Here is a 25,634-nt window from a genome sequence, read left to right as displayed (position 1 = left end):
TTAATATTTCTATTTATGGCTGAAATCATCGATGCAGTAACCACTTTATGATCGCTGATTCCCTGTTCTGTCCCTTCCAAACTACACAGAAGCTCTCCAGCGAATCTTGCAGAACTAACACTCCTGAAAGAAACAAACCTGGGGGATCTTTCCAGAGCTTCTGTGAAGCACTGTCGTCATGTATTAGAAAGTATTTCACAGTCTTCAATTTTTATCACGCCTGTGTCTGGCATTAAAAAAAGATAATGAGCAAATATTTCTCACAAAAAGATCAATTTCTTTGATGTAGTTCAAGAAATTCACATTTTCTTTTCATCTCCAAGGGTATGGTTGATCGTCTGCTAACATTTACCAGGATTAAATTAGAAGCTCCAAGTGCTACGAGATGGAACTGACACAATCAAACCGTTACAAATCGTACTGAACAAATATTTGATGCTCTGTTGGATCATCATCATCATTTAAGACTGATTATGCCTTTCGGCGTTCAGTCTGGAGCATAGTCCCCCTTATAAAATTCCTCCATGATCCCCTATTCAGTGCTAACATTAGTGCCTCTTCTGATGTTAAGCCTATCACTTCAAAATCATTCTTAACCGAATCCAGGAACCTTCTCCTTGGTCTACCCCAACTCCTCCTACCCTCTACTGCTGAACCCATGAGTCCCTTGGGTAACCTTGCTTCTCCCATGCATGTAACATGACCCCACCATCTAAGCCTGTTTACCCTGACTGCTACATCTATAGAGTTCATTACCAGTTTTTCTTTGATTTCCTCATTGTGGACACCCTCCTGCCATTGTTCCTATCTACTAGTACCTGCAATCACCCTTGCTGTTGGATATATCAGAAAATTGGCCTAGTTGGGATTTCATTACAACTTACAAAACTTGCTTTCAAAATTCATAATTTTAAATTTATTTGCTCTTTTCTAATCTGGTTCAGTGCTTTGAACAAAGTTATTTCTTTTAGCAAAATGGTGCTAAGTCTGACAGTTAATATGCAGATATGCATAAATCTGTCAAAGAGTTTTATTAATAAAGTTCACAGAGTATCTCACAGATGAACAATTTGAAATCTTTTTACAGGAATGTGCTAAAGTGGTACACAAACTAAATGCTGAAGCAGATTTCCCTCCAGTAAATATACTTTGCCCAAGAAGACACAATTTCAGTATGAACATCATGAGAAAGTTTTATTAGACCTGAAAATCAATTACAAAGTTGAGTTTTCTTTTGAATTCCAGATCACACGTGAATTTCCTTGACAAATGTATTTGAAAAGCTAAAAACTGAAGATGACATTTTTAGTTCGGTCAGCACTACATTATTTAGATACCCTAAAGAAGAACTGGTCAAACATTGTGAAGATTTACATCTGAAATCTAAAGACAATTTGAGAACCAAAACTGATATTGGCAGTACTGGTATGCAGTACAATAAAATTAACGCTTTAAACTAAATTTTCTAAAAGTTGGTGTTGTGATTCTCATATTGTTCAGCAATATCTTTTTATAAATGATTTAACACACACTTTCCCAACACAGCAATAGAATTAAGAATATTTCTTTATCTGCTAGTTCCAGTGCCATACAGAATTATTTGAATTTTGTAAGACCAACAGTGCGACAGAAAAGACTTACTACTTTAGACATTATTTCAATAAAACATGAGATCTTAGATAGTTTCTATATTATGAAAATAACAGAAATCTAAAAGCAAGATACATTCAATTTATGTGAGGATATTTCAGTTTTTAAGCAACTTTCACTTATAAACTAAGTTGCCAAACACACACGAATTAAAATATTCTGAGATTTGGAAAAATAATATTTTCAGCTATATGTTACACATAATGATCTACGAAAATTCTGTTTACATAGTGTTTTCAAACTGTTCTGTTGTGTGTGTGTGTAGGGCAAATGAATAAATTGGAATACTAAAAAATTACATAATTCTTTCAGTTTATCACCAACAGACATTCATCTACAGTTGGTGAAGGTTTTACATGGTATCTGCTTCATTTATTGCAGTTAAGAAATGGCTGCTTGAATTTGTACTCTACTGAAGGAGATCCATTTGAGGCACATACCGATGCTGCAACCACACACAAAACATCAACAAAAATATTGTAGCGTAAATCAGCTAATAAGGATGTATAAAATACCTGACACCACATAAATATCAGAAGAAAGTTTTGGGTGGAATTACAATAATATGGAAAGGACAGATTGCTACTCATCACACAGAGGAGGCATTGAATGACAGACAGGCACAATCAAAAAGACTGCTAAAATTTTAAGCTTTCTGATAAAGTCCTTCTTCCACAATAGAAGACACACACACACACACACACACACACACACACACACACACACACACACACACACACACAGTCCCTGGGATTGAAGCCCAACCTAGAACAAATAAATTTGGCTCGAAAGCAAATTTGAAAATAAATTACTAAAAATTTTCAGATTTTTCTTTTTTTAAAAAATTGATGCAACTACTTTTGTGGGTCAATTTGTTGCTGCATATGAGACATGGGTCCACCACTTGATTGTATATATTGAAAGCAATCTTAATAAAGGGTGGAAGGCAGTCACCCTGTGCCAGTTTTTCCTGAGATGCAAAAAGGATTCTTCTTATTGATTCTGTTTTGGAGATTAAAAAATTAACCAATGAAAAATACAAATCCATCTGGATCAGCTGAATTAAAGAGACGATCTGAAAACCATTTTAGACTTTCAGACCAAGACCCTCTCAACTTGCCCTAGTATGTTTCATGGACAATAAAGACAAATTCATTATATAAGTCAGTTTATTTCAATTTACTTTACAATATTTAAAGAATTTTACACTTTTTAGTAAAACATGCTAAAAATCTAAAGGCCACATATGAAGCCACAAACAGCTGCTGCTATGATTACAAAAACTGAATGGATAGATTGATCAAATAGATTCTGTGCACAAGAAAACTGTTATTTGTTAAGATTTTAAATAAAATATGTCTTTTGAAACAAACTTCACAACAGCAGCAGCACCAATGATAACAATAAAAAGAAACAAGATGTTGATTTACTATGCTATTGTACAAAAATATTTACATCCCTTAAAAAGTACAGTTTCATCAGTATTGAGATCAAAATTCTAATACTTTTATGTAAGTACTTGATTTAACAAAAGTCACACTGTTAATATGCATATTTTTTATACATACGCAACCAGTGTTCTACAAGCAAATTCAGCAGGAATTTTTTACTGATCACAAGCAAAAAGCCTATCGCAAAAAATAAAGAAAATGTCTCATGTAGTTCTCTCTCTGGAAACTTTGCAACACACATTTTGAGCAGCCATCGAATGAACATTACAGTTAGAAAAAGGTCACAACCTGATGACACTAGCTGCATATATTCAAATAGCTGTGTCACAAATCTAAAAAGAGGTGAAAAGTAACCACTTCACCATTGAAATACAAAAGTCTATAAATGTCATCCAGAAAAAATGAATATTTTTAAGGGGCCCTTTCAGTAACAGAATTATGCTATGGAATGAGAAGCAAGTAGTGCCACACCTCATGTCCAGGCTCTCAACTTACCAGTTATTCCAATATTCCTGTCATTAAACATTTACAGCTGCCTACATTCAATTAAATTCATACAGGTTTTTTTTAATGTGCAGGGACACTACATATCCTTTAAATATTTACCAGTGTTCAAGGAGGACAGAAGGTTGAGCTAAAACATGATGAAAATTAGTCCTCATCTTTCAATTTGATAACTTTAAGTTATGTACACTAAGTAACAGTTTGCACCACAACCATATGATATTTGCAAGTATGTTGATTTGATCTAACAAAAGATGCTAATTTAGTGACATACTGACTGAGATCTATATGAATAAGAAAATGCTAGCGAATACCACTCATCACAACGTAAGCCAAAATTTGGTTTATGAGAGAAGTCATGCAAATAGCAACATTGGCTCTAAAAATACACAGAATGCTGCTGCACATTTTATCATCAACTTGTTACAAGAAAAGTCAAGCAACAGTAGTCCTAATGATAAACTCTTTTTTATTTTCTAATGAAAAGTGTATAAAATCACATTTCTCTCAAGGACAAAACTTAGTACAAAAGCCACCTTCCATATACATAAAGCTGTCAAGTTTATACACATCCACATTGTAGTTTACTGCAAAGTCCTTGTGGAAATAACTGCGAGGCATAATATAACACGGGATTCCGAACTGTGTAGTTTCTAACTACACAAGATCAATATAATACTCCACAATAAACACACTTCTATATGTTACAAAATAACATTAAATACAAGTTATTTAGATTTCCAATGCACCAGGAATGTAAATCATAACATTACAAGTCTCTACAAAAGCATGGTGTGTGCTAGAACTAACAAGTTACCCGACATTACTCTTACAAATGTGGCAGTTTCTACAGCTAACTAAAATGCTTTGCTTAGTTAATTTAGTATCCAGTATATCAAAGTAGCCCAATAACCTGCAAACTTAACATGTGAAGATAACACCACATATGTTAGGTTACAAATACTCAAAGTGTTACAAGTTCTAACCTGTTAAAAATTATCCTAACAAACCACGTTCAGAATTGAGAAGCCGCTTATAATGTCAACAAATACCCTTTAGATTGTGTTATATTCTAGATTCACATGTAATTTGTCGTCCTACACTGGTTCAACCATATAAGACTGCACTTATCACCAAGACATGGAATATCAAACACAGCAGATGTTTGTTCATAACAAAATATCGAGATTTTAAATGATCCAGATATTAACTCTTTCTCATGACTAGAATAATGGATATAATTAATTATAAATTTCTGCTCTTTTATTGAGATATTAAACATAAAACCTGTCTGTCAGTGAGCTAATTTACAGTTCCTTTGTTATTTAACAATATCTGTCGATAAATGTGAACATGATGTTATCCTGTTTAGTTATGCTGATTATACAGACGAAATGTGCCAATCATGTTTTAGGTAATATAGAAGCTGAGGCTGCTGTTAACTTAAGAACAAGCCACTGCAGTCTAAAAGGAAACTCTTACAAAAGTTTGTCCTCACACAACTATCACAAAAAAAAGTTTCCTCCCTCTTTAGACATGAAAACAAGAGGCAATGAGTGTATTCATTTGTTCTTTGAATCAGTATATTAAAACCGAGTCCTCGACTTCTTATTGTTCACTAATATACAATCTTGCAACATCATATTTGCTGTTTTCAGTATGTTTTATCCATCAGGGTTTCTTCATGGATAACATAAAAAAGTGTCTTTTCTTGTATGACATGGACGTGTTCTTGCTGGAGTCACTTTTTTTCACATTTGGGGTGTGACCGAATCTTCATCAGTAAAATGGCTTTCACACACACAGACACACACACACACTAACAATACTTGACACAGTTGGGAGTGATCAAATCCTAAAAAGGTTCCTAACACATAAATTACTTTTTAAAGCAGAGGGGGAAAAGTCGAAAATGCAAAAAAGTATAAATTTAAATGCTAAGGAAAAAAGAATAAGTAAGTTGCAGAAAAAAATAAATGAGAATGGCCAGTGTAGAGAATCTTGAGAGTGTTGTGGCATTTCTCCCAACCCCTCCTTTCCATGCAGTTGATTAGTAGGTAAACCATGATAACTGCCAGCCATCACTATGTGTTTTCATTCAGCATGTTCGATTGTATTTTGCTTTCAAGATACCACATACGGTTATTGATTTGCTAATCAAATGGATTTTTCAGTACTTCCACATATGACTATCTCTTCAAATATAACTACACAATTTTCTTTATGTCATGAAATAGGAAAATGATGATTTAATGACTCTTTGCTGACAAGGTCATTTTAGACAAAGCATAAGTTAGGATCAGGGAAGGAAACTGGCCATGTCCATTTCAAAGAAACCATGCCAAAATGCCTTATGTAATTTAGGTAACTGTTATCCCATGCAAATCTGCATGAAAGGATATCATTTTATAAGTATGTCTAACATTACAAATTTCAAAGATCGGAGTCACTGCAGTTAACATGATTTCATTATTTGCTCTTAGTTGGAAAGAGCTGAGGAAGGAGGGAGGGGGCATGAGAGGTAAATGGGGGCGGGGTTATCATACTAAACAATGTGTTGATCCAACATGTACTATTATAAAAAAGTGGCACCGATCAGTTGACACAAGATACTAGATGAGTCTTAATCCATTTACTAAATTTGATGCTGAGCAGTGTAAGGGAAAGTTAATCACTCACCTAGAGTGGATCAAAGCATGCAGCACCGAATCATATAACAGGAAACGGCATTCACACTAGCTTTCGAGCACTAGCTCTTTTTCTAGCAATGGTACACAAATTAAAACATACAACTCCAGAGATACACAAATACACACACCTATGGTCGGGTCTTGCCATGGCCATGGGAGTGTGCATTTGGGTGTCTGTGCAGTTGTGTGTGCAACTGTGTGTACTATTGCCAGAAAAACAGCTAATGCTCGAAAGTCAGAGTGAAAGTAAGACATGGCCACACGAGTGCACATTTGGGTGTCTGGTTGCATGTGTGAATGTGTTTATTGTTGCTAGAAAAAGAGCTGCTGTTCAATACCTAGTGAGAATGCTATTTACTGTTATGTGTTTCTGTGCTTCAAACATCAATCTACTATAGGGGAGTTGTTGCCTATCCCATATTTTATATACTGCTCCATCCAGGAATTTCTGTAAAATTGACATTGAATTAGTTGCTTGAAATATATTGCATACGAGACTGCATTCAGTTACAAATTGGAGATTTACTGACACTGATGCTTCCATAAATTCATGATTAGTAACTATTTCTAATCAGTTATGATCACTATACAGCACAAACTGTGCAACAAACTACCTGTGGATTCTGAAATAACCACTGATGATTTTTAAGCAAAGATAATAAGTTCTTTTGTCAATGATATAAATGTTTCTATCATTTTGCAATCAAATCTTATTATTATTATTATTATTATATCAAAACCACAGATAGCTTTTCATAAAGAAATATCTGAATTAACACAATGTCATCACTACAGTGATGAAACATAACATTCACCTTTTTTTTCCCCTCTACTTTTGTGCAGCTATTAAACTTTGTTATGTAACATGAATGTGCATTGATCTTAATAATTTTTATTCTTCAATTCATAAAGCATTATTATTATGCTTGCCACCCGTGTGGTGACACCTATGGCTAAATATTCTTATTTATCGCTGTATCTAAATTTTATAAAAGAATTCATGTGAAAGGCTGTGTACATGTTACAAACAAAGCGCCAGATGCAGGTGGCCTCCTAGCATAAAAAGTGTCACTATGAATTACTTAAAAGGAAGGTAGTTTTGACTGAGGGTAACATTTATATGTACTTTTTTTTGTTGTAAATGTCCAGAAAAAATAAAATGATTGAAAATTAACATCCTAATATGTAAAATATATCATGTAGAACTGCTTGTTACCAAATGTACTGATGAGTCCCTCTCTGCAAAGAAAGAAACTAGCAACTTTTTTTTTGCTAGTGGCATTATTAATGCGATCACATAAATTACTATTAATACCAAAATGGATAAAAATACATTGCTCAAATACCACATGTCATTGACAAAGCCATGCTATTTAGTACCAATTAAGATTGCTTGTTGACACATTGAACTACAAATGAGAAGTAGTCATTCATTTCTTTGCACCAAATTGAGAAAAATCTCTCATTCTAACTGACCAGGTGTCTTTGTACCTGTTTTTGGTTATTCTATACTAGATGTTACGTTACCATGTTTGTGCAGTGTTTTAAATATTTTCATCTTGCAAAGTTAGAAGACTTTTTTTCCAATAATGAACAGTGTCATGAACTGAGTGTTACACTAGGGAATCTGCTTTGAGGAAGCATAACGTAATTTTATATTGTTGGACTATGTAGGTCTGTAACAAAATGAGATATACAAACTAAATTTCCTTCAATGGACTCTGAATCAGGACAACTGCAAGTTGACTCCTCCTGGTCTAGAACTCAAAGTTAAATTATCTTTAATACCTGTAAACTTGAATTGAATCAAATTAATAAGCAGATTAGTACCCCCGAACGATAGAGAACAGTCCATGGTGTATCATGTAATCACAGTGATTAACTACTGAATGCTTATTTCCAAAGAAAATCTATTCTGTAAAAAATGTTGGTAAATACTGGAAACAGAAGCAGCTAATCAATGCTGAATCTTTCAAACTTTCATTGTATGTGCACTTGACCACATTCATGTCTCTACAATAAAGGGATACCCTGTGCACGTCACCAAGACAATGCAGTAAGATATAAAAAGTTATCTTAAAAACAATAATTATCTTTTAGAAATTTTCCACATTTCTCGCTGTCTCTGTAACTAAGTTCTGAATTTCCGATGAATTGCTTTTCACTACACTTACTGTAAATTACTCACTTTACAGTCTTTACTGCTGGCCACAGTTATTCTTAATTCTATACCCTGTCTCACACTAGAAATGGGATAAATATATCCTCCAAGTTCTGTTGGATACAATGTATTCTTTTCTCTCAATGACAGTATGCATTATCAGCAAACATATTCTGAGTTTAGAACTATCCACTTATGTACTAGAGTGTTCAAAGTGTGTATAAACTGAGATTAAATTTGATGTATCCATATTTACCTTTTTTAAAAGTCAGTGATGTACAATATGACCTTTCTGCCAAACAATCTTCAACCAAACATCCCTTAACTTCTGCATTAATTAAATTTAATAAATATTATGTTTGCTTAACTCTACTCTATTAGCTATTTTCTTTATGTTCTCTTTATAAAACTGCCTCATTAAACAATCTCATTTTGTATCACAGTGGAAGGGGTAGGGTGGGGGTGGGGGGAGGAGGGGTAGATATGGTGTAGGGAGTAGATAAATGAGAAACTTGGCCAAAGGGCTACACTCACTCCTGTTAATGTGTTCCCTATCTTCTAACTGAAGAATGCTTCCTCTAAGTATATTTATAGAAATAGCTATGTGACATCAAAGCTATTTTCAAAGCAAATTTATCATAACAAATGATCAATTTGTAGCTCATAACCCCTGCATGAAGTACTTCATGCAGCAAGCATTAATACAATAATCCATATAGACTATAAAATTTTTATAATTTGCAAATAAACATACATTATAAAACATTTTTTTTGCAATTACAAGCATTGCTACAACGCTTCAACAAGGTCACATAAATTGTAGTAAATTTTACAATAAGTTGTAAACAATAATTTAACTACACGGCAATAAGAAACTGCTCCGATGGCTGCAAAAATATACCACCATGGTATTGTTGAGTGTCTTCTGTCACTTAATGACATGACAACTAATATAAAGCCAATTCAGAGTAAAGCTTTAAATAACACATTTAAAAACAAATTTAAGGTGTTATAGCTCATTGGCTGTTAAGTAAATACTGTTTTCTGTGACTGTGGCACTACTACAAGAAAAGAAGACTGCTGAAACGAAATAGAAGTGAGTAGTGAAGCAGACACAGCATAGATGAAGCACCTCCACGAAATTCAACAACAAATAACATATTTCATAAATAGCTCAAGTACATTCATTGTGGCAAATACAGTTACGGCTACCACTTCTAAAATATTACAGTGTACACGAAAATTTATGTAGTTTAGATGGCTGTACATGGATTACACTTAAACATTACACTTTGTTTTGGTGTGTTACAGTCTTTGTGAAACTATTATCAATAAGGTTTGATGCAGCAATAAAAATACATATTTAACCTCATTAATTTTTTATATACAGCATACAACAGCATCGCAGAACAAACAGCCAACATAAATTCCAGCCTTGATGTTACTCATGCAGATTTCAACAAATATATATTTCTCATCATTATGATAGTTTTTTATTTCTTTTTGAAGTCACTGCACTTCAGATGGCAACTGCTCTACTTCACCCATTTCAGTTATAGTGTCATCATCCATTGAATAACTTATCATGAATTTCAGAGAAACTGGTTCCTGAAAATGGAAGTAAAAAATGTGTCTAGCCCAAATTTCAGTAACAACAACAACAACAACAACAACAACAAGAACAAATGATAGCAAAACACTGAATCAATTATGCACTTCATATGTTCAGTAAAGTGTAGTAGTGCACTTAAATTAAAAACTAGTACTATGGCACTTCTGCGAGAGCTAGTGAAGTGGCAAAAAGGGAGCAGGGGTGGAGGCAGTCACCAACTGTATTGATCATTTTAAACACAGTGGACATGTTTAAATTTTTTTAATAAGACAAACAGTAGCCACCTCCTGATCTCACTTTTCAATATAGTGAAACAGCTAATCTTTTAACAAGCAGTACAATGACTATTCATTCAAAAAATAATTCACTTGTAAATGTGTACAGACAAAATGATAATTTCCTTCTCTTAAGGAGTTTAAAATACTGTCAACAGTAATTTAATCATGTACGTGTCCCATAATAGGTTATCAGAGAACCACTGGGAATTTGCTGCATGTTATTGCTTGTATCAATGTACCACTGGTAGAGGGAAACTTGCTAACATTTTGCAGAATTCTCACAGTTACAGTTTGCACCTGTAGGTTGTAGCTGCTATTTCTTGAACTGAATTACTTTGTGCCAGCAGAAAGGTAACCCAATGAACAGATTTGCAATGCAGGCTGCTGTTGTGTCCTCCTGGCCTATTTATGTCCATGAAGTGCATGCCTATACTGACATTTGTCCATACTGAGCACCTGTTGTGTGAGTTAAAAACTTGGGAGAGATGCACTATCCACTGATGTGTGTGTGTGTGTGTGTGTGTGTGTGTGTGTGTGTGTGTGTGTGTGTGTGTGCGCATTTTACCTGTCTTGTAGTTCTTGTGCAGTCATTTTCTGAGAAATTAAGAGGTTACGAATAACCACTTATGTCCCACTCCTACCCATGTGGTACATCAAACAGTGAGAATGTTATTTTTTCCACACTGTCATTTCTGACCACAACAACAATGATTAAAATAGCTATATACTAATGTCTTTCACCCGCGGGAAAGGGGACGGAGATGTGAGAGAAAGAAAGCCGGATTTTTCCCATTTAAAAAATATACTGACATAATTTTCCTCTGGGCTGTAATAGTTATTAATTGTTTGTGTGGTAATCGTTTTATATGCTGATGTAGAACTTCCTGGCACTTTAAGAAATGGAAAAAAAAAGACTATGTTTTTGGAAAGATCTCTGATGCGCTGCAACATGCACACTGCATGTTTTCTTATTATGAAAGTATAAATGCAAATTCCACCAAATGCAGCACATTAGTTTCCGAAGCACTGAAATCAAGATTGCAATGCACTTTTGTCAGCCAACCAAAGCTCATGTCACCTGATCTCGGCAGCCGCTTACAGCAGATATTAAGAGCATAGGACACCTGATGCAGTCAGCCAATAGCTACATCCCTGTTAAGTGGCATGAACACACAAATAGGAAAAGTTAATGGTTTAGATTAATGGACTCTTAGTTAGTTACAAGCAAAGCTAAGCTTTCACATATAATATTGGCCCTTTGTTGTGCTTGTTACCATTTAAGATATATGACACAGAAATGTGCCAGTAAAATTTTAAAAAAATGACGTAAATGGCTGGTCTTTTGGATCCAAAATTTTTCTCCGTGGTTGGACCTCAAAGTGTTAAGTTTTGAATGAGAGTCCTACTCACTGTGATTTAAGAAATTCATCGCACATTCTCACACGTAACGTAATTCATCTTGTGTAAAAGGAAATGTACTTAGAAAGTAATGCTTCTCAAATCACAATTTGCAATATTCTCCTCGATCTGTTAGAAACAGGTTCATTTAACTAGTTGCCTGAGATGTTGGGAAACAGGTGTTACTGCATACACAGAGCTACAATGATGTACAAAGGCCTTGCTTGGCGTTTGCTCTACTCATATGCCTCAAACACTTGTTTGTATATGCCAGAACTAAGCAAAATAATTTTTTGTGACATCTTCAAACACTATAAAAAATTAATAAGTTCATCTGTGAAGCCAAGAAATTGTATAACTGGCAGTTCATATTCTACTTTAGCATTAAATATAAAGCTTCATGGGGAGTTATAATATCAAAACACGGTGTGCTCCCAGGTTATAATTTAGCGAAGAATGGCATTCTCTAAATTTAAGCCAAAAACAAAACAAATTAAGAAATAATGTCAAGCCTAGAGGAGGTATCAGACAACAGTTGAAACATGTATTGCGATTTAAAAAAAAAAAAAAAAATAAGTTTCAAGGAAGGGAGATTTGTAAAATTCTGCTTAAGCTGTCAATGTATTTGAAATAACATAATTTATTCAATACTACTGACCAAGTTTGCCTTTTTAGTCATCTTCAAATGAACCTTTACTTATGTTCATACGTATATAGGGTGGTCCATTGATAGTGACCAGGCCAAATATCTCAAAAAATAAGTATCAAACGAAAAAACTACAAAGAACGAAACTCGTCTAGCTTGAAGGGGGAAACCAGATGGCGCTATGGTTGGCCCACTAGATGGTGCTGCCATAGGTCAAACGGATATCAACTACACTCCTGGAAATTGAAATAAGAACACCGTGAATTCATTGTCCCAGGAAGGGGAAACTTTATTGACACATTCCTGGGGTCAGATACATCACATGATCACACTGACAGAACCACAGGCACATAGACACAGGCAACAGAGCATGCACAATGTCGGCACTAGTACAGTGTATATCCACCTTTCGCAGCAATGCACGCTGCTATTCGCCCATGGAGACGATCGTAGAGATGCTGGATGTAGTCCTGTGGAACGGCTTGCCATGCCATTTCCACCTGGTGCCTCAGTTGGACCAGCGTTCGTGCTGGACGTGCAGACCGCATGAGACGACGCTTCATCCAGTCCCAAACATGCTCAATGGGGGACAGATCCGGAGATCTTGCTGGCCAGGGTAGTTGACTTACACCTTCTAGAGCACGTTGGGTGGTACGGGATACATGCGGACGTGCATTGTCCTGTTGGAACAGCAAGTTCCCTTGCCGGTCTAGGAATGGTAGAACGATGGGTTCGATGACGGTTCGGATGTACCGTACACTATTCAGTGTCCCCTCGACGATCACCAGAGGTGTACGGCCAGTGTAGGAGATCGCTCCCCACACCATGATGCCAGGTGTTGGCCCTGTGTGCCTCGGTCGTATGCAGTCCTGATTGTGGCGCTCACCTGCATGGCGCCAAACATGCATATGACCATCATTGGCACCAAGGCAGAAGCGACCCTCATCGTTGAAGACAACACGTCTCCATTCGTCCCTCCATTCACGCCTGTCGCGACACCACTGGAGGCGGGCTGCACGATGTTGGGGCGTGAGCGGAAGACGGCCTAACGGTGTGCGGGACCGTAGCCCAGCTTCATGGAGACGGTTGCGAATGGTCCTCGCTTATACCCCAGCAGCAACAGTGTCCCTAATTTGCTGGGAAGTGGCGGTGCGGTCTCCTACGGCACTGCCTAGGATCCTACGGTCTTGACGTGCATCCGTACGTCGCTGCGGTCCGGTCCCAGGTCGACGGGCACGTGCACCTTCCGCCAACCACTGGCGACAACATCGATGTACTGTGGAGACCTCATGCCCCACGTGTTGAGCAATTCGGCGGTACGTCCACCCGGCCTCCCGCATGCCCACTATACGCCCTTGCTCAAAGTCCGTCAACTGCACATACGGTTCCCGTCCACGCTGTCGCGGCATGCTACCAGTGTTAAAGACTGCGATGGAGCTCCGTATGCCACGGCAAACTGGCTGACACTGACGGCGGCGGTGCACAAATGCTGCGCAGCTAGCGCCATTCGACGGCCAACACCGCGGTTCCTGGTGTGTCCGCTGTGCCGTGCGTGTGATCATTGCTTGTACAGCCCTCTCGCAGTGTCCGGAGCAAGTATGGTGGGTCTGACACACTGGTGTCGATGTGTTCTTTTTCCATTTCCAGGAGTGTATGTTTTTTTTAAATAGGAACCCCCAATTTCTATTACATATTCAAGTACATGGTATCATGTAACATTCCGCCAGTGTGGACGTATTTGCTTCGTGATACATTATCCGTGTTAAAATGGACCGTTTACCAATTGTGGAAAGGGTCAGTATCATGTTGATGTATGGCTATTGTGATCAAAATTCCCAATGGGCATGTGCTATGTATGCTGCTCAGTATCCTCTACATCATCCAAGTGTCTGGATTGTTCGCCGGATAGTTACGTTATTTGAGTAAACAAGAAGTTTTCAGCCACATGTGAAACATCAACCATGACCTACAACAAATGATGATGACCAAGTAGTTGTTTTACTTGCTGTTGAATCTAATTCGCACATCAGTAACAGAAAAATTGTTCAAGAATTGGGAATCTCAAAAACGTCAGTGTTGAGAACGCTACACCAACATCAATTGCAGCCGTACCAAATTTCTACACTTTCGAAAGCATCGCTCCTGCGAAACGCAACTCGTCCTTTTTTCACATGATATCTTGCGAACCATGGACGAAGGGTATCGGATGGATGCCATATTCCGTGACTTCCGGAAATCGTTTGACTTGGTACCCCACTGCAGACTCCTAACTAAGGTACGAGCATAAGGGATTGGTTCCCAAGTATGCGAGTGTTCATTGGAGGTGAGAATATCATCTGGAGTGCCCCAGGGAAGTGTGTTGTTTTCTGTCTACATAAATGATCTTTTGGATAGGGTGGATAGCAATGTGCGGCTGTTTGCTGATGATGCTGTGGTTTACAGGAAGTTGTCGTCGTTGAGTGACTATAGGAGGATACAAGATGACTTGGACAGGATTTGTGATTAGTGTAAAGAATGGCAGCTGACTCTAAATTTACAGGGTGTTACAATATGTCGACATGTGTCCGGAAACGCTTAATTTCCATGTTAGAGCTCATTTTAGTTTCGCCAGTATGTACTGTACTTCCTCAATTCACAACCAGTTGGCCCAACTGAAGGAAGTTAATGTTTAATTCGGTGCTTGTGCTGACATGCTACTCATTGCTCTACAGTACTAGCATCATCAAGCACATCAGTATGTAGCATCAACAGGTTAGTGTTCATCAAGAAAGTGGTTTTGCAGTCAGTGCAATGTTTACAAATGCAGAGTTCGCAGATACCCATTTGATGTATGGATTAGCACGGGGCAATAGCCGTGGCGTGGTACGTTTGTATCGAGACAGATTCCCAGAATGAAGGTATCCCGACAGGAAGATGTTCGAAGCAACTGATCGGCGTCTTAGGTAGCACGGAACATTCCAGCCTATGACTCGCGACTGGGGAAGAACTAGAACAATGAGGAAACCTGCAATGGACAAGGCAATTCTTCGTGCAGTTGACGATAAACCTAATGTCAGTGCCAGAGAAGTTGCTGCTGTACAAGGTAACGCTGACCATGTCACTGTATGGAGAGTGCTACGGGAGAACCAGTTGTTTCTGTACCATGTACAGCGTGTGCAGGCACTATCAGCAGCTGATTGGCCTCCACGTATTCACTTCTGCGAATAGTTCATCCAACAATGCATCAATCCCCATTTCAGTGCAAATGTTCTCTTTATGGATGAGGCTTCATTCCAACGTGATTAAATTGTAAATTTTCACAATCAACATATGTGGGCTGACGAGAATCAGCATGCAAATGTGCAATCACGTCATCAACACAGATTTTCTGTGAATGTTTGGGCAGGCATTGTTGGTGATGTCTTGATTGGGCCCCATGTTCTTCCACCTACACTCAATGGAGCACGTTATCATGATTTCATACGGGATACTCTACCTGTGCTGCTAGAACATGTGCCTTTACAAGTATGACACAACATGTGGTTCATGCACGATGGAGCTCCTGCACATTTCAGTCGAAGTATTCGTACCCTTCTCAACAACAGATTTGGTGACCGATCGATTGGTAGAGGCGGACTAATTCCATGGCCTCCACAGTCTCCTGACCTCAACCCTCTTGACTTTCTTTTATGGGGGCATTTGAAAGCTCTTATCTACGCAACCCCGGTACCAAATGTAGAGACTCTTCATGCTCGTAATGTGGACGGCTGTGATACAATACGCCATTCTCCAGGGCTGCATGGGCGCATCAGGGATTCCATGTGACAGAGGGTGAATGCATGTATCCTCGCTAACGGAGGACATTTTGAACATTTTCTGTAACAAAGTGAAGTCATGCTGGTACGTTTTGTTGCTGTGTGTTTCCATTCCTTGATTAATGTGATTTGAAGAGAAGTAATAAAATGAGCTTTAACATGGAAAGTAAGCGTTTGTGGAGACATGTCCACAAAACATATTTTCTTTCTTTGTGTGTGAGGAATGTTTCCTGAAAGTTTGGCCTTACTTTTTTTAACACCCTGTAGATAAATGTAAATTAATGCAGAAGAATAGGAAAAAGAAACCTGTTAACGTTTGAATACTCCATTAGTAGTGTAGCGCTTGACACAGTCACGTCGCTTAAATATTTGGGCGTAACATTGCAGAGCGATATGAAGTGGGACAAGCATGTAATGGCAGTTGTTGGGAAGGTGGATAGTCGTCTTCGGTTTGTTGGTAGAATTTTGGGAAGATGTGGTTCACCTGTGAAGGAGACCGCTTATAAAACACTAATACGATCTATTCTTGAGTACTGCTCGAGCATTTGGCATCCCTATCAGGTCGGATTGAGGGAGGACATAGAAGCAATTCAGAGGCGGGCTGCTAGATTTGTTACTGGTAGGTTTGATCATAACGCGAGTGTTACGGAAATGCTTCAGGAACTTGGGTGGGAGTCTCTAGAGGAAAGGAGGCATTCTTTTCATGAATCGCTACTGAGGAAATTTAGAGAACCAGCATTTGACGCTGACTGCAGTACAATTTTAATGCTGCCAACTTACATTTCACGGTAAGACCACAAAAGATAAGATAAGAGAGATTAGGGCTCGTACAGAGGCATATAGGCAGTCATTTTCCCCTCCTTCTGTTTGGGAGTGGAACAGGGAGAGAAGATGCTAGTTGTGGTACGAGGTACCCTCCGCCACGCACCGTATAGTGGATTGCGGAGTATGTATGTAGATGTAGACCAGGAATTGCATGGCAACGACTTTGAACGTTGTGTACAGTTCTGCTACTGGGCACAAGAGAAATTACGGGACAGTGACGGATTTTATGCACGCGTTCTATTTAGCGATGAAACGTCATTCACTAACAGTGGTAATGTAAACCGGCACTATCGGGCAACGTAAAATCCGTGATGGCTGTGACAAGTGGAACATCAGCGACCTTCGCAGGTTAATGTACGGTGTAGAATTATGGGTGGTAGGATAATTGGCCCCCATTTTATCAATGGCAATCTATATGGTGCAATGTATGCTGATTTGCAACGCAATGTTCTACCAATGTTACTACAAGATGTTTCACTGCATGACAGAATGGCGATATACTTCCAACATGATGGATGTCCAGCACATAGCTCGTGTGTGGTTGAAGTGCATATATCATGACAGGTGGATTGATTGCCAAAGTACCATACCATGGCCTGCACATTCACCGGATCTGACATCCTCCGATTTCTTTCTGTGGGGAAAGTTGAAGGATATTTGATATTGTGATCTACCGACAATGCCTGACAATATGCGTCAGTGCATAGTTAATGCATGTGCAAACATTATGGAAGGAGAACTACTCGCTGTTGAGAGGAATGTCGTTAAATGTATTGCCAAATGCATCGAAATTGATGGAAATCATTTTGAGCATTTATTGCATTTATGTGGTATTTACAGGTAATCACGCTGTGACAGCATGCGTCCACAGAAATGATAAGTTCACAAAGGTACATGAATCACATTGGAACAACCGAAATAAAATGTTCAAATGTACCTATGTTCTGTATTTTAATTTAAAAAACCTGTTACCAACTGTTCGTCTAAAATTGTGAGCCATATGTTTGTGACCTATCACAAAGCGAAAAAAGTGGTCCAACTAAAACATTCATTTATCTTTACGTACTACATGAATATGTAATAAAAAATGGGGATTCCTATTTAAAAAACACAGTTGATACCCGTTTGACCTATGGCAGCGCCATCTAGTGGTCCAACCATAGTGCCATCTGGTTTCCCCCGTCACGCTAGACAAGTTTCGTTCTTTGTAGTTTTTTCGTTTGACGTTTATTTCGTGAGATATTTGGCCCAGTCACGATCAATGGATCACCCTGTATAGTATTAACAAATCTTACTTTATTTAATAAAAGAAACAGGACATCTTACTTCAAGAGCATCATTTTTGTAAACCATATTAAAATTCACAATATGGTTTAAAGTGCACATTCGTATGTCCAGAGTCATGCAGAAATAGGCTCCTAACTGGTATTATGCTTTTCAGTGTGGTTTTCGGGATTCGAATTTTTTTGGAGTACCACTACTGCATTATCTCATGTTCGGTTTTTTATTGTAGCATTATGCTGTATGTTGCAGAAGATGAAATCAAGCACCTGAAATTCAGCAAACAGTAGAAACTAGCCGGTAGTGTGGAATGAAATACTTAGTTTCAAATAAACTGGTTGCCTCTGCGAAACTGGTAATAAACACCAAATTTCCTTAGCAATCAACAAAAATAAATCGAATGCTCTGCAAGATGATTAATACTTGATTTCCAACAATGTGGAAATAAAATAAAATCAGAAAACTGAAACTAATGAAATATTTCAGTCTTCTGTAGTTATGTGAATGTATTTTAATTCACTTGATAGCTCCCACCCACAGAAATCCAGTTTGTTTTCATTTTACGTGAGATCTATAAACAAAGGGAAACTCACGAAATGTAAACACAGGTCATGTGGAGATTACGACCATCTGCCTGCCCCCACGGCCAAAATACAACTCCAACTGCTCTGCGTATGCACGAATCTGGCAGCCTGAGTAGGCTAGAGAAAGTTTTCCAGCTAGCATCTGGCTGCTTGCTGCTACTGCTTATGCAGCTAACAGTCATGCTTCAAGTAGCGAGAAGCTACTCACACAAGACTTCACCTCTGTGCATGCGCATGAGCCCTCTGGTAACTGATCAAAGGAGACTAATGTTAACAGTTGTGAAGTCATGATCATCGAAAGCAGTTTGTGGTTGCAAAGTATTGCACACTTCTGTCGTAAAGCCTCTGACACATTTTGCTGGCAGACACCTGTGTGTTGTTGTAAATGGACCATTTGCTTTGGAATTTAAGTTTCATTTTCGTGTTTTCCCCTCATTTATGCTTTATTGCTGCAGTACTGTTCTCCAGCAGTGGGCTGAAGTAAAATTCTTTGTTAAGAGTATCAGTTCTTATTATAAGTCAAAATTACAAAAATTTGACTGAAAATCAAAATAATGAAAAATTCCCAGAATTCTAAAAAATTCCCATGTTTTCTTGTATGAAAAAAAAATCCTGTCCCCCCCCCCCCACCCCCCCCACCCCTCCTCCCCCCAGACTTCCCGGGGCAGATACACACTGCAAATATGTATTTACCATTTTTGCCATGTCAGCCAGTCAATACTTCTAACATGATATTTGGAAAAATTATCAGTGGTTTACAGCCGTATTATGCATATTGGTGAATATGATTTTGTAGATTTTCTGCAGGAACTTTTAATTTGATATTTTCCTTTTTAACTAAGATGTCACCTTTCTTCAGCTATCTGCCTGCACTGAATCTTTTAGATACATTCATTATGGGTTCTGCCATCACTTCCAAGTCAGAAAGAAACCTCAGTAGGATAAGGATGATGTTCAAAATTTAACTAATGTAGCTATATCCACTGCTGAGAAATGTCAATCAGTATTTTTTCTATTAATTAATTTGTTAACTTTTTCTTCCTAGTCTATCTTTTCTCCAGCTTTAAATGCATAGTGCAACGTCATATCAAAATATTGTTTGACCAGGTGTGTAGAAGTGAATATTTGTAGGAAATCCTTCGGATGTTAACACTGAGTCACATGTTAATGGAATTAAATTTCGAATCTCACTGTACTGAAATGGAACAGACTTATCTTTGCTAGCAGGATATTGTACACCAAAGATAATTATTCTGTTTTATGCTGTGCTCATTCACAAGTTTATTTAATTCTTACTACAGTAAATTAACAAAATGAATATTATTACTGTTGTAATGCTGAACACTATAAGCACAAAATGATAAAAAGTGAAAAGGGTCTGCATTTGTTGATCATAATCTTTTTAAGTCTCAGACAGGAAGTGTGAACTGCAAATAAGTTACCTGATGGTATACCCACTAACTTTTGCTATATGTGTGGTATATTCTTGCATTAACAGGTGCCAATAGATGTAAGCACTATTTTATAAATGTCCTGTAGTGTGAGGTGTTTACTCATGCTAACAGATAATGTTAACAGACATTCTCTTTCTATTTTTGAGTTGTTTAACCTAAATACTAGAAGTTAAAATGACTGTGTCAATACTTTACATTAGTTGTGTGTTTGTGTGTGTTTCTAAAACTGTTATAATATCAGTTTAACACGGCAAAGTTAGAATTTTTTAGGTCTTCAGATTAATATACAGTGTCTTTCTAATGTGAATATTTGTGTTTAGGTGTCAATGCAAATGGTTTGAAGATGCAAACATATCACCACCACATTACAATAATATGCTAAATTAATTATTTCCATACTAAATATTAAAAACATCCTTCATCATTCAATTGAGGCAGAGTCTTCAAAATACTTTTTAAATTATCATTGTGACTTGATTCCTCACCTTTCTTGGATTTGCAATCAGCATGACTTGAGTGATGGCAGAAGGTGGCAAAAATGGGCTGTGCCCAGGAAGTTCAGATCCAGATGGAGGCTGAAGCCTTAACTTGCACGACTGTAACAAAATAAATTATATGTCATGCAAAAAAAGACAAACCATCATTGAACAAGGGCCTGCAATGTAAATATATGTCTTTCAAGTTTTTGCACTTAAGCTGAACCAGTTATTACTCTTGATAAAACAGTATGAGACTGATTATTTTTTTTTATTTTTGAAAGAAAAAGTCAGGCTAACTTTCATATTTCCATTTACGTTTACAAATATCATCACTTTAAAACTACAAATGGCTGAAAGCAGGGTGAGACTACAGCCATTATATTTCTCAAAGACATGCAGCTCCACTCTATGGTTTGTTGATTTTGGTATATTTCCCCCTTCTGGAACTGCACGTGTGGACTATTCAGGATGATGAGGTCACCATAAAAATCGAACTCTAGCATTCTACAGGTGAGAACGTGGAGTGTTAGATCCCTTAATTGGGAAGATAGGCTACAGAATTTGAGAAGAGAAATGGATAGGTTGAAGTTATATATACTGAATATAAGTGAAGTATGGTGGCAGGTAGAACAGGATTTCTGGTCATTTGTGTAAAGGCTTATCAATAGAAAATGACATAGGGATAACACAGGAGTAGGACTAACAATGAACAGGAAAACAGGGCTGCTGGTAAACTATTATGAACAGTATAGTGTGTACACTACCGCTGACCAGATGCACACAAAAGCAAGATCCACTACAATAGTACAAGAAGGCCCTATGAATTATGTCCACTAACACTGTAGATGATGAAGAGATAGAAATAGTGTGTGATGAGATTAAAAAAATTATTCAGTATGTTAAAATGGAAATTTAATTGTGTGGGACAGGCACCTGATAATAGGAAAAGTAAGAGTTGGAGCTACTATAAGGTTCCAAATAGATTGTTTAATGGCAAAACGAAAGACTTTAAAACCAACACATTTCCACTTTGATCATAACGTATCTGTTATGAACTGCTGATTCAAACTTTACAAAATTGCAGAAAGACAAGGGGGGGGGGGGGGGTACAACAACAACAACAACAACGACAACCACCGAAGATTGTCGTCAGTTTCAAAGTGAGTCTTAGGTAAAACTGACGAACTGGGGAAAAGGAAACAGTAGAAGACAACCAGGAAGCTTTGAGATGGAATAGTGAAGGAAAGAAAAACAAGAGAGAGAGAGAGAGAGAGAGAGAGAGAGAGAGAGAGAGAGAGAGAGAGAGAACCAGTCTAAAGTCTTGGACAAAACACCACCACCTCCACAACCACCACTGCACAGTTCCAGTTTCTCTGGTACTGTTAATGAGCCTCTTCCCGTTTCTTCTGTCTATGCATAATCTGTCATGGAGATCACCATCCACTGTCCTTCCTCTGTCAGCACAGTCTTCCTTTAACATGCCCAATAACACGTTCTGCATCTTCCTAATGGGCGTTTTTCTTCCACCTCTCTTTCCAAATCTATTCGGACTGTTCTTGAAATCTCCAACCCATTAAAAGCCCTTACCACAGTAGTCTGGATGTACTGCTTCTGTCCAAGTGGAATCTCTTGATTCTCGCTTTCTTCCTCAACTCCTCATTCCTTAACTTATCCACCTTAGTCTTCTTGATGGTGGATCTAAGGAATTTCATTTGATGCCCAGTCTTGTTCTGGATTCTGTAGATTAAAACTTCTACACACTCTACCTGTGTGGTCTCCTAGTTTCACGACTGATGGATGCCCATCTCTGCTGACTGCTATCACCACTATTGTGGTCTCCCTGATGTGGAGGTTGTAACCCTAGAACTTGGATTTCCACACATTTGAGTCTGTTCTGAACTTCCTCTTTGTTTCACCTCAGACCATGACATAATCGGCAAAAGCAACAGCCTTATTATTATTATTCTCTTTGTTTTCTCATATGTTATGTCTGGTCAAAAATGGAGAGTGACACGGACCTTGATCAAGCATGACTTCCTTTTAACTGTACGGTATATGCTACATTCCATTTAGGAACTTTTGGGTAATTGAACATGTATCAATAATTACAGATTTCTGTAGTTGTATATATACGTTTGTATGTAGCTGTATTGCGTTGATGTACTGGTGGATATTGTGTGATATGACTCCTGTAGTCGATAGTATAATTAGTATGATGTCAACTATATCCTGATGCCACATGTCTTTGACTTCCTCAGCCAGTTGGATGTATTTTTCAATTTTTTCTCCTGTTTTCTTCTGTATATTTGTTGTATTGGGTATGGATATTTCGATTAGTTGTGTTAATTTCTTCTTTTTATTGGTGAGTATGATGTCAGATTTGTTATGTGGTGTTGTTTTATCTGTTATAATAGTTCTGTTCCAGTATAATTTGTATTCATCATTCTCCAGTACATTTTGTGGTGCATACTTGTATGAGGGAATGTGTTGTTTTATTAGTTTATGTTGTATGGCAAGTTGCTGATGTATTATTTTTGCTACATTGTCATGTCTTCTGGGGTATTCTGTATTTGCTAGTATTGTACATCCGCTTGTGATGTGATCTACTGTTTCTATTTGTTGTTTGCAAAGTCTGCATTTATCTGTTGTAGTATTGGGATCTTTAATAATATGCCTGCTGTAATATCTGGTGTTTACTGTTTGATCCTGTATTGCAATCACGAATCCTTCCGTCTCACTGTACGTATTGCCTTTTCTTAACCATGCGTTGCATGCGTCTTGATCGATGTGTGGCTGTGTTAAATGATATGGGTGCTTGCCATGTAGTGTTTTCATTTCCCAATTTCCTTTCTTCGTATCTGTTGATGTTATGTGATCTAAAGGGTTGTAGAAGTGGTTATGAAATTGCAGTGGTGTAGCCGATGTATTTGTATGAGTGATTGCTTTGTGTGTTTTGCTAGTTTCTGCTCGTTCTAGAAAGAATTTTCAAATAAGTTTTTGTAACTAAAAATGGCCTAAGGCCAAAGCTGGATTGTATAACAATAAAATAAAAGTTATTATCAAATGGCAGCAGTATTCAAAAACTTTACTATGATTGTGGCCTCAGCCAAAATAAAAATTGTCATCTGTATTAAGTTCACCAAATCTTTTCTTGGTGTTCTTTATTATATTATCCATAAGATGATCTTCCTCCTCAACTTATTCACAGCTAGTACAGCTGTGGTATAACAACTGGATTTTTCATACCTGTCCTTCCAGTCCATTCCTTTTCCTCAGGCACTCCCAGATCTACTTCCTTGGAACACTACTGTATGGTTTTTTCTACATCTTAAAAAATAATTAACAGGTTTTTGTCTTTCTCCCAGTATTTTTCCATTAGTACGCTGGTACTGAGGAAGATCCATTGATTATACGTTATTTCTGATGCTGTTCTGCTCCTCTCCCACTTGAAATTTTAAAACCATTCTCAATCTTCACCCTAGGATTTTCTCCAGACTTTTCATCCCATGTGACAGCTGGGATATTCCTCTCTAAACTATTCATTTTCTGTCTACTGCCTTTCTTAAAAATAGGAATTAAAACACTATTGCTCCTTACTGTGGGAATCTTGTTGTCTTTCCGCAATGTACTGAGTGTTTTGTGTAGCAATCGTAGGCTCTGGATATGTTTTGCCTTTTATCGTGCCTGCATGTACTACATCTGCACCTGGAGTTTACCACTAAACACAGATTTTAAAGTTGTCTCTGTTTCTGTCCAGATGGCAGGAAGCTCCTCACTGTGGTTTTGATTATCTGGTTTTTTTGTTCAGTTCTTCAACTGGCCAAAATGGTCCATCAGGATTTCTCTTATGACAATTTCTTTTCTACCCAGATTTACATCTTCATCTTCAAGTGCATTCACTTTACCTTTGATAACAGTGTACAGTGTTTCTCATTGCCTCTGCTACCCTCCTCAACTTTCTGGGCGAATACCTGCCATGTCTCGGTCTTCTCTTCGTAACTGTTCTTTCAAATCATAGTTTTTTATTTCAGTATTTCTAGTACGTTCTGGTTTCCTTTTTTCTTGGTCCCTTTCTTTTCGCCGCCCAAGATTCTCTTACAGCTGTGTAACTCTTCCATTCCACCATGGCATTCCCTTTTCCCTTGTTTTAACACTTGTCTTCTCACAAACTACTTCTGCCTGCTTCACCAAGCTGTTCTGTAATCTAGTCCAGTCAGGCTCTCCAGTTTTCATTTCACCTTTTGGTATTTCAGTTATTATTTACATATTTTACAATATGTTGCGAATTTTTAAATGGGACAAAGCCAATTGACAGTAAAATCCTAAAAGTAAGACAAATGAGAATGTCAGTGTTGTTTCCTGCAGGAGGCTAGTGCAAGTAGCTTATGAGTTATCATACTGTGAAAATTGTAAACACTGACAGCTGTTTTTTCCATCTTATTTGCTTAAATGCTATGTGATGATGCTATGTTTGTTTACATTGTTTGTGTGTACACTGTGATTGTACTGGTATGGTCCTGTCAGTTATTGTGTGATAGTGGACACAGAAGGACATGCTTGGAAGAAGCATACATGTTTATAGTGAATATAAGAAGATGTAGGAAGAATCCCGTTTGTTTGTGTACTGTCTACACAGAAAGGTATCCCAAGAGACAGCAATCAACATGACAATTATTTGTGAAACTCTTCAAACAATTGCATGTAACTGGTGGTGTAGCACCTAAAATATATAGCTGAACAAAACATGGCTGGTGAGGAGGATAAAATTAATTTTCTGGCTGCTGTAGCAATACATCCACAAAGTGCTTCCTGTACAATCACACAAGG

General features: G+C 37.6%; 1 protein-coding gene across 3 annotated transcripts in view; it reads right to left on the bottom strand.

Annotated features, from left to right (window-relative positions):
• Positions 1 to 2,801: 2,801 nt before the first annotated feature.
• LOC126336072 (ADP-ribosylation factor-binding protein GGA2) overlaps positions 2,802 to 25,634 on the bottom strand; it is a 141,292-nt gene continuing 118,459 nt past the window's right edge. For all 3 annotated transcript variants that reach the window (XM_049999563.1, XM_049999569.1, XM_049999555.1), the window contains exons 10-11: positions 20,814 to 20,924; positions 2,802 to 10,064 (exon numbers count right to left, since the gene is read on the bottom strand). In XM_049999563.1, the coding sequence (XP_049855520.1) occupies positions 9,966 to 10,064; positions 20,814 to 20,924 (210 nt within the window). In that variant the 3' untranslated portion in view covers positions 2,802 to 9,965. The remainder of the gene's footprint in view (positions 10,065 to 20,813; positions 20,925 to 25,634) is intronic.

The sequence above is a fragment of the Schistocerca gregaria genome, chromosome 1 (genome assembly GCF_023897955.1).
Source record: "Schistocerca gregaria isolate iqSchGreg1 chromosome 1, iqSchGreg1.2, whole genome shotgun sequence".
Classification (NCBI taxonomy): domain Eukaryota; kingdom Metazoa; phylum Arthropoda; class Insecta; order Orthoptera; family Acrididae; genus Schistocerca; species Schistocerca gregaria.
This window is presented reverse-complemented; position numbering and strand designations above follow the sequence as displayed.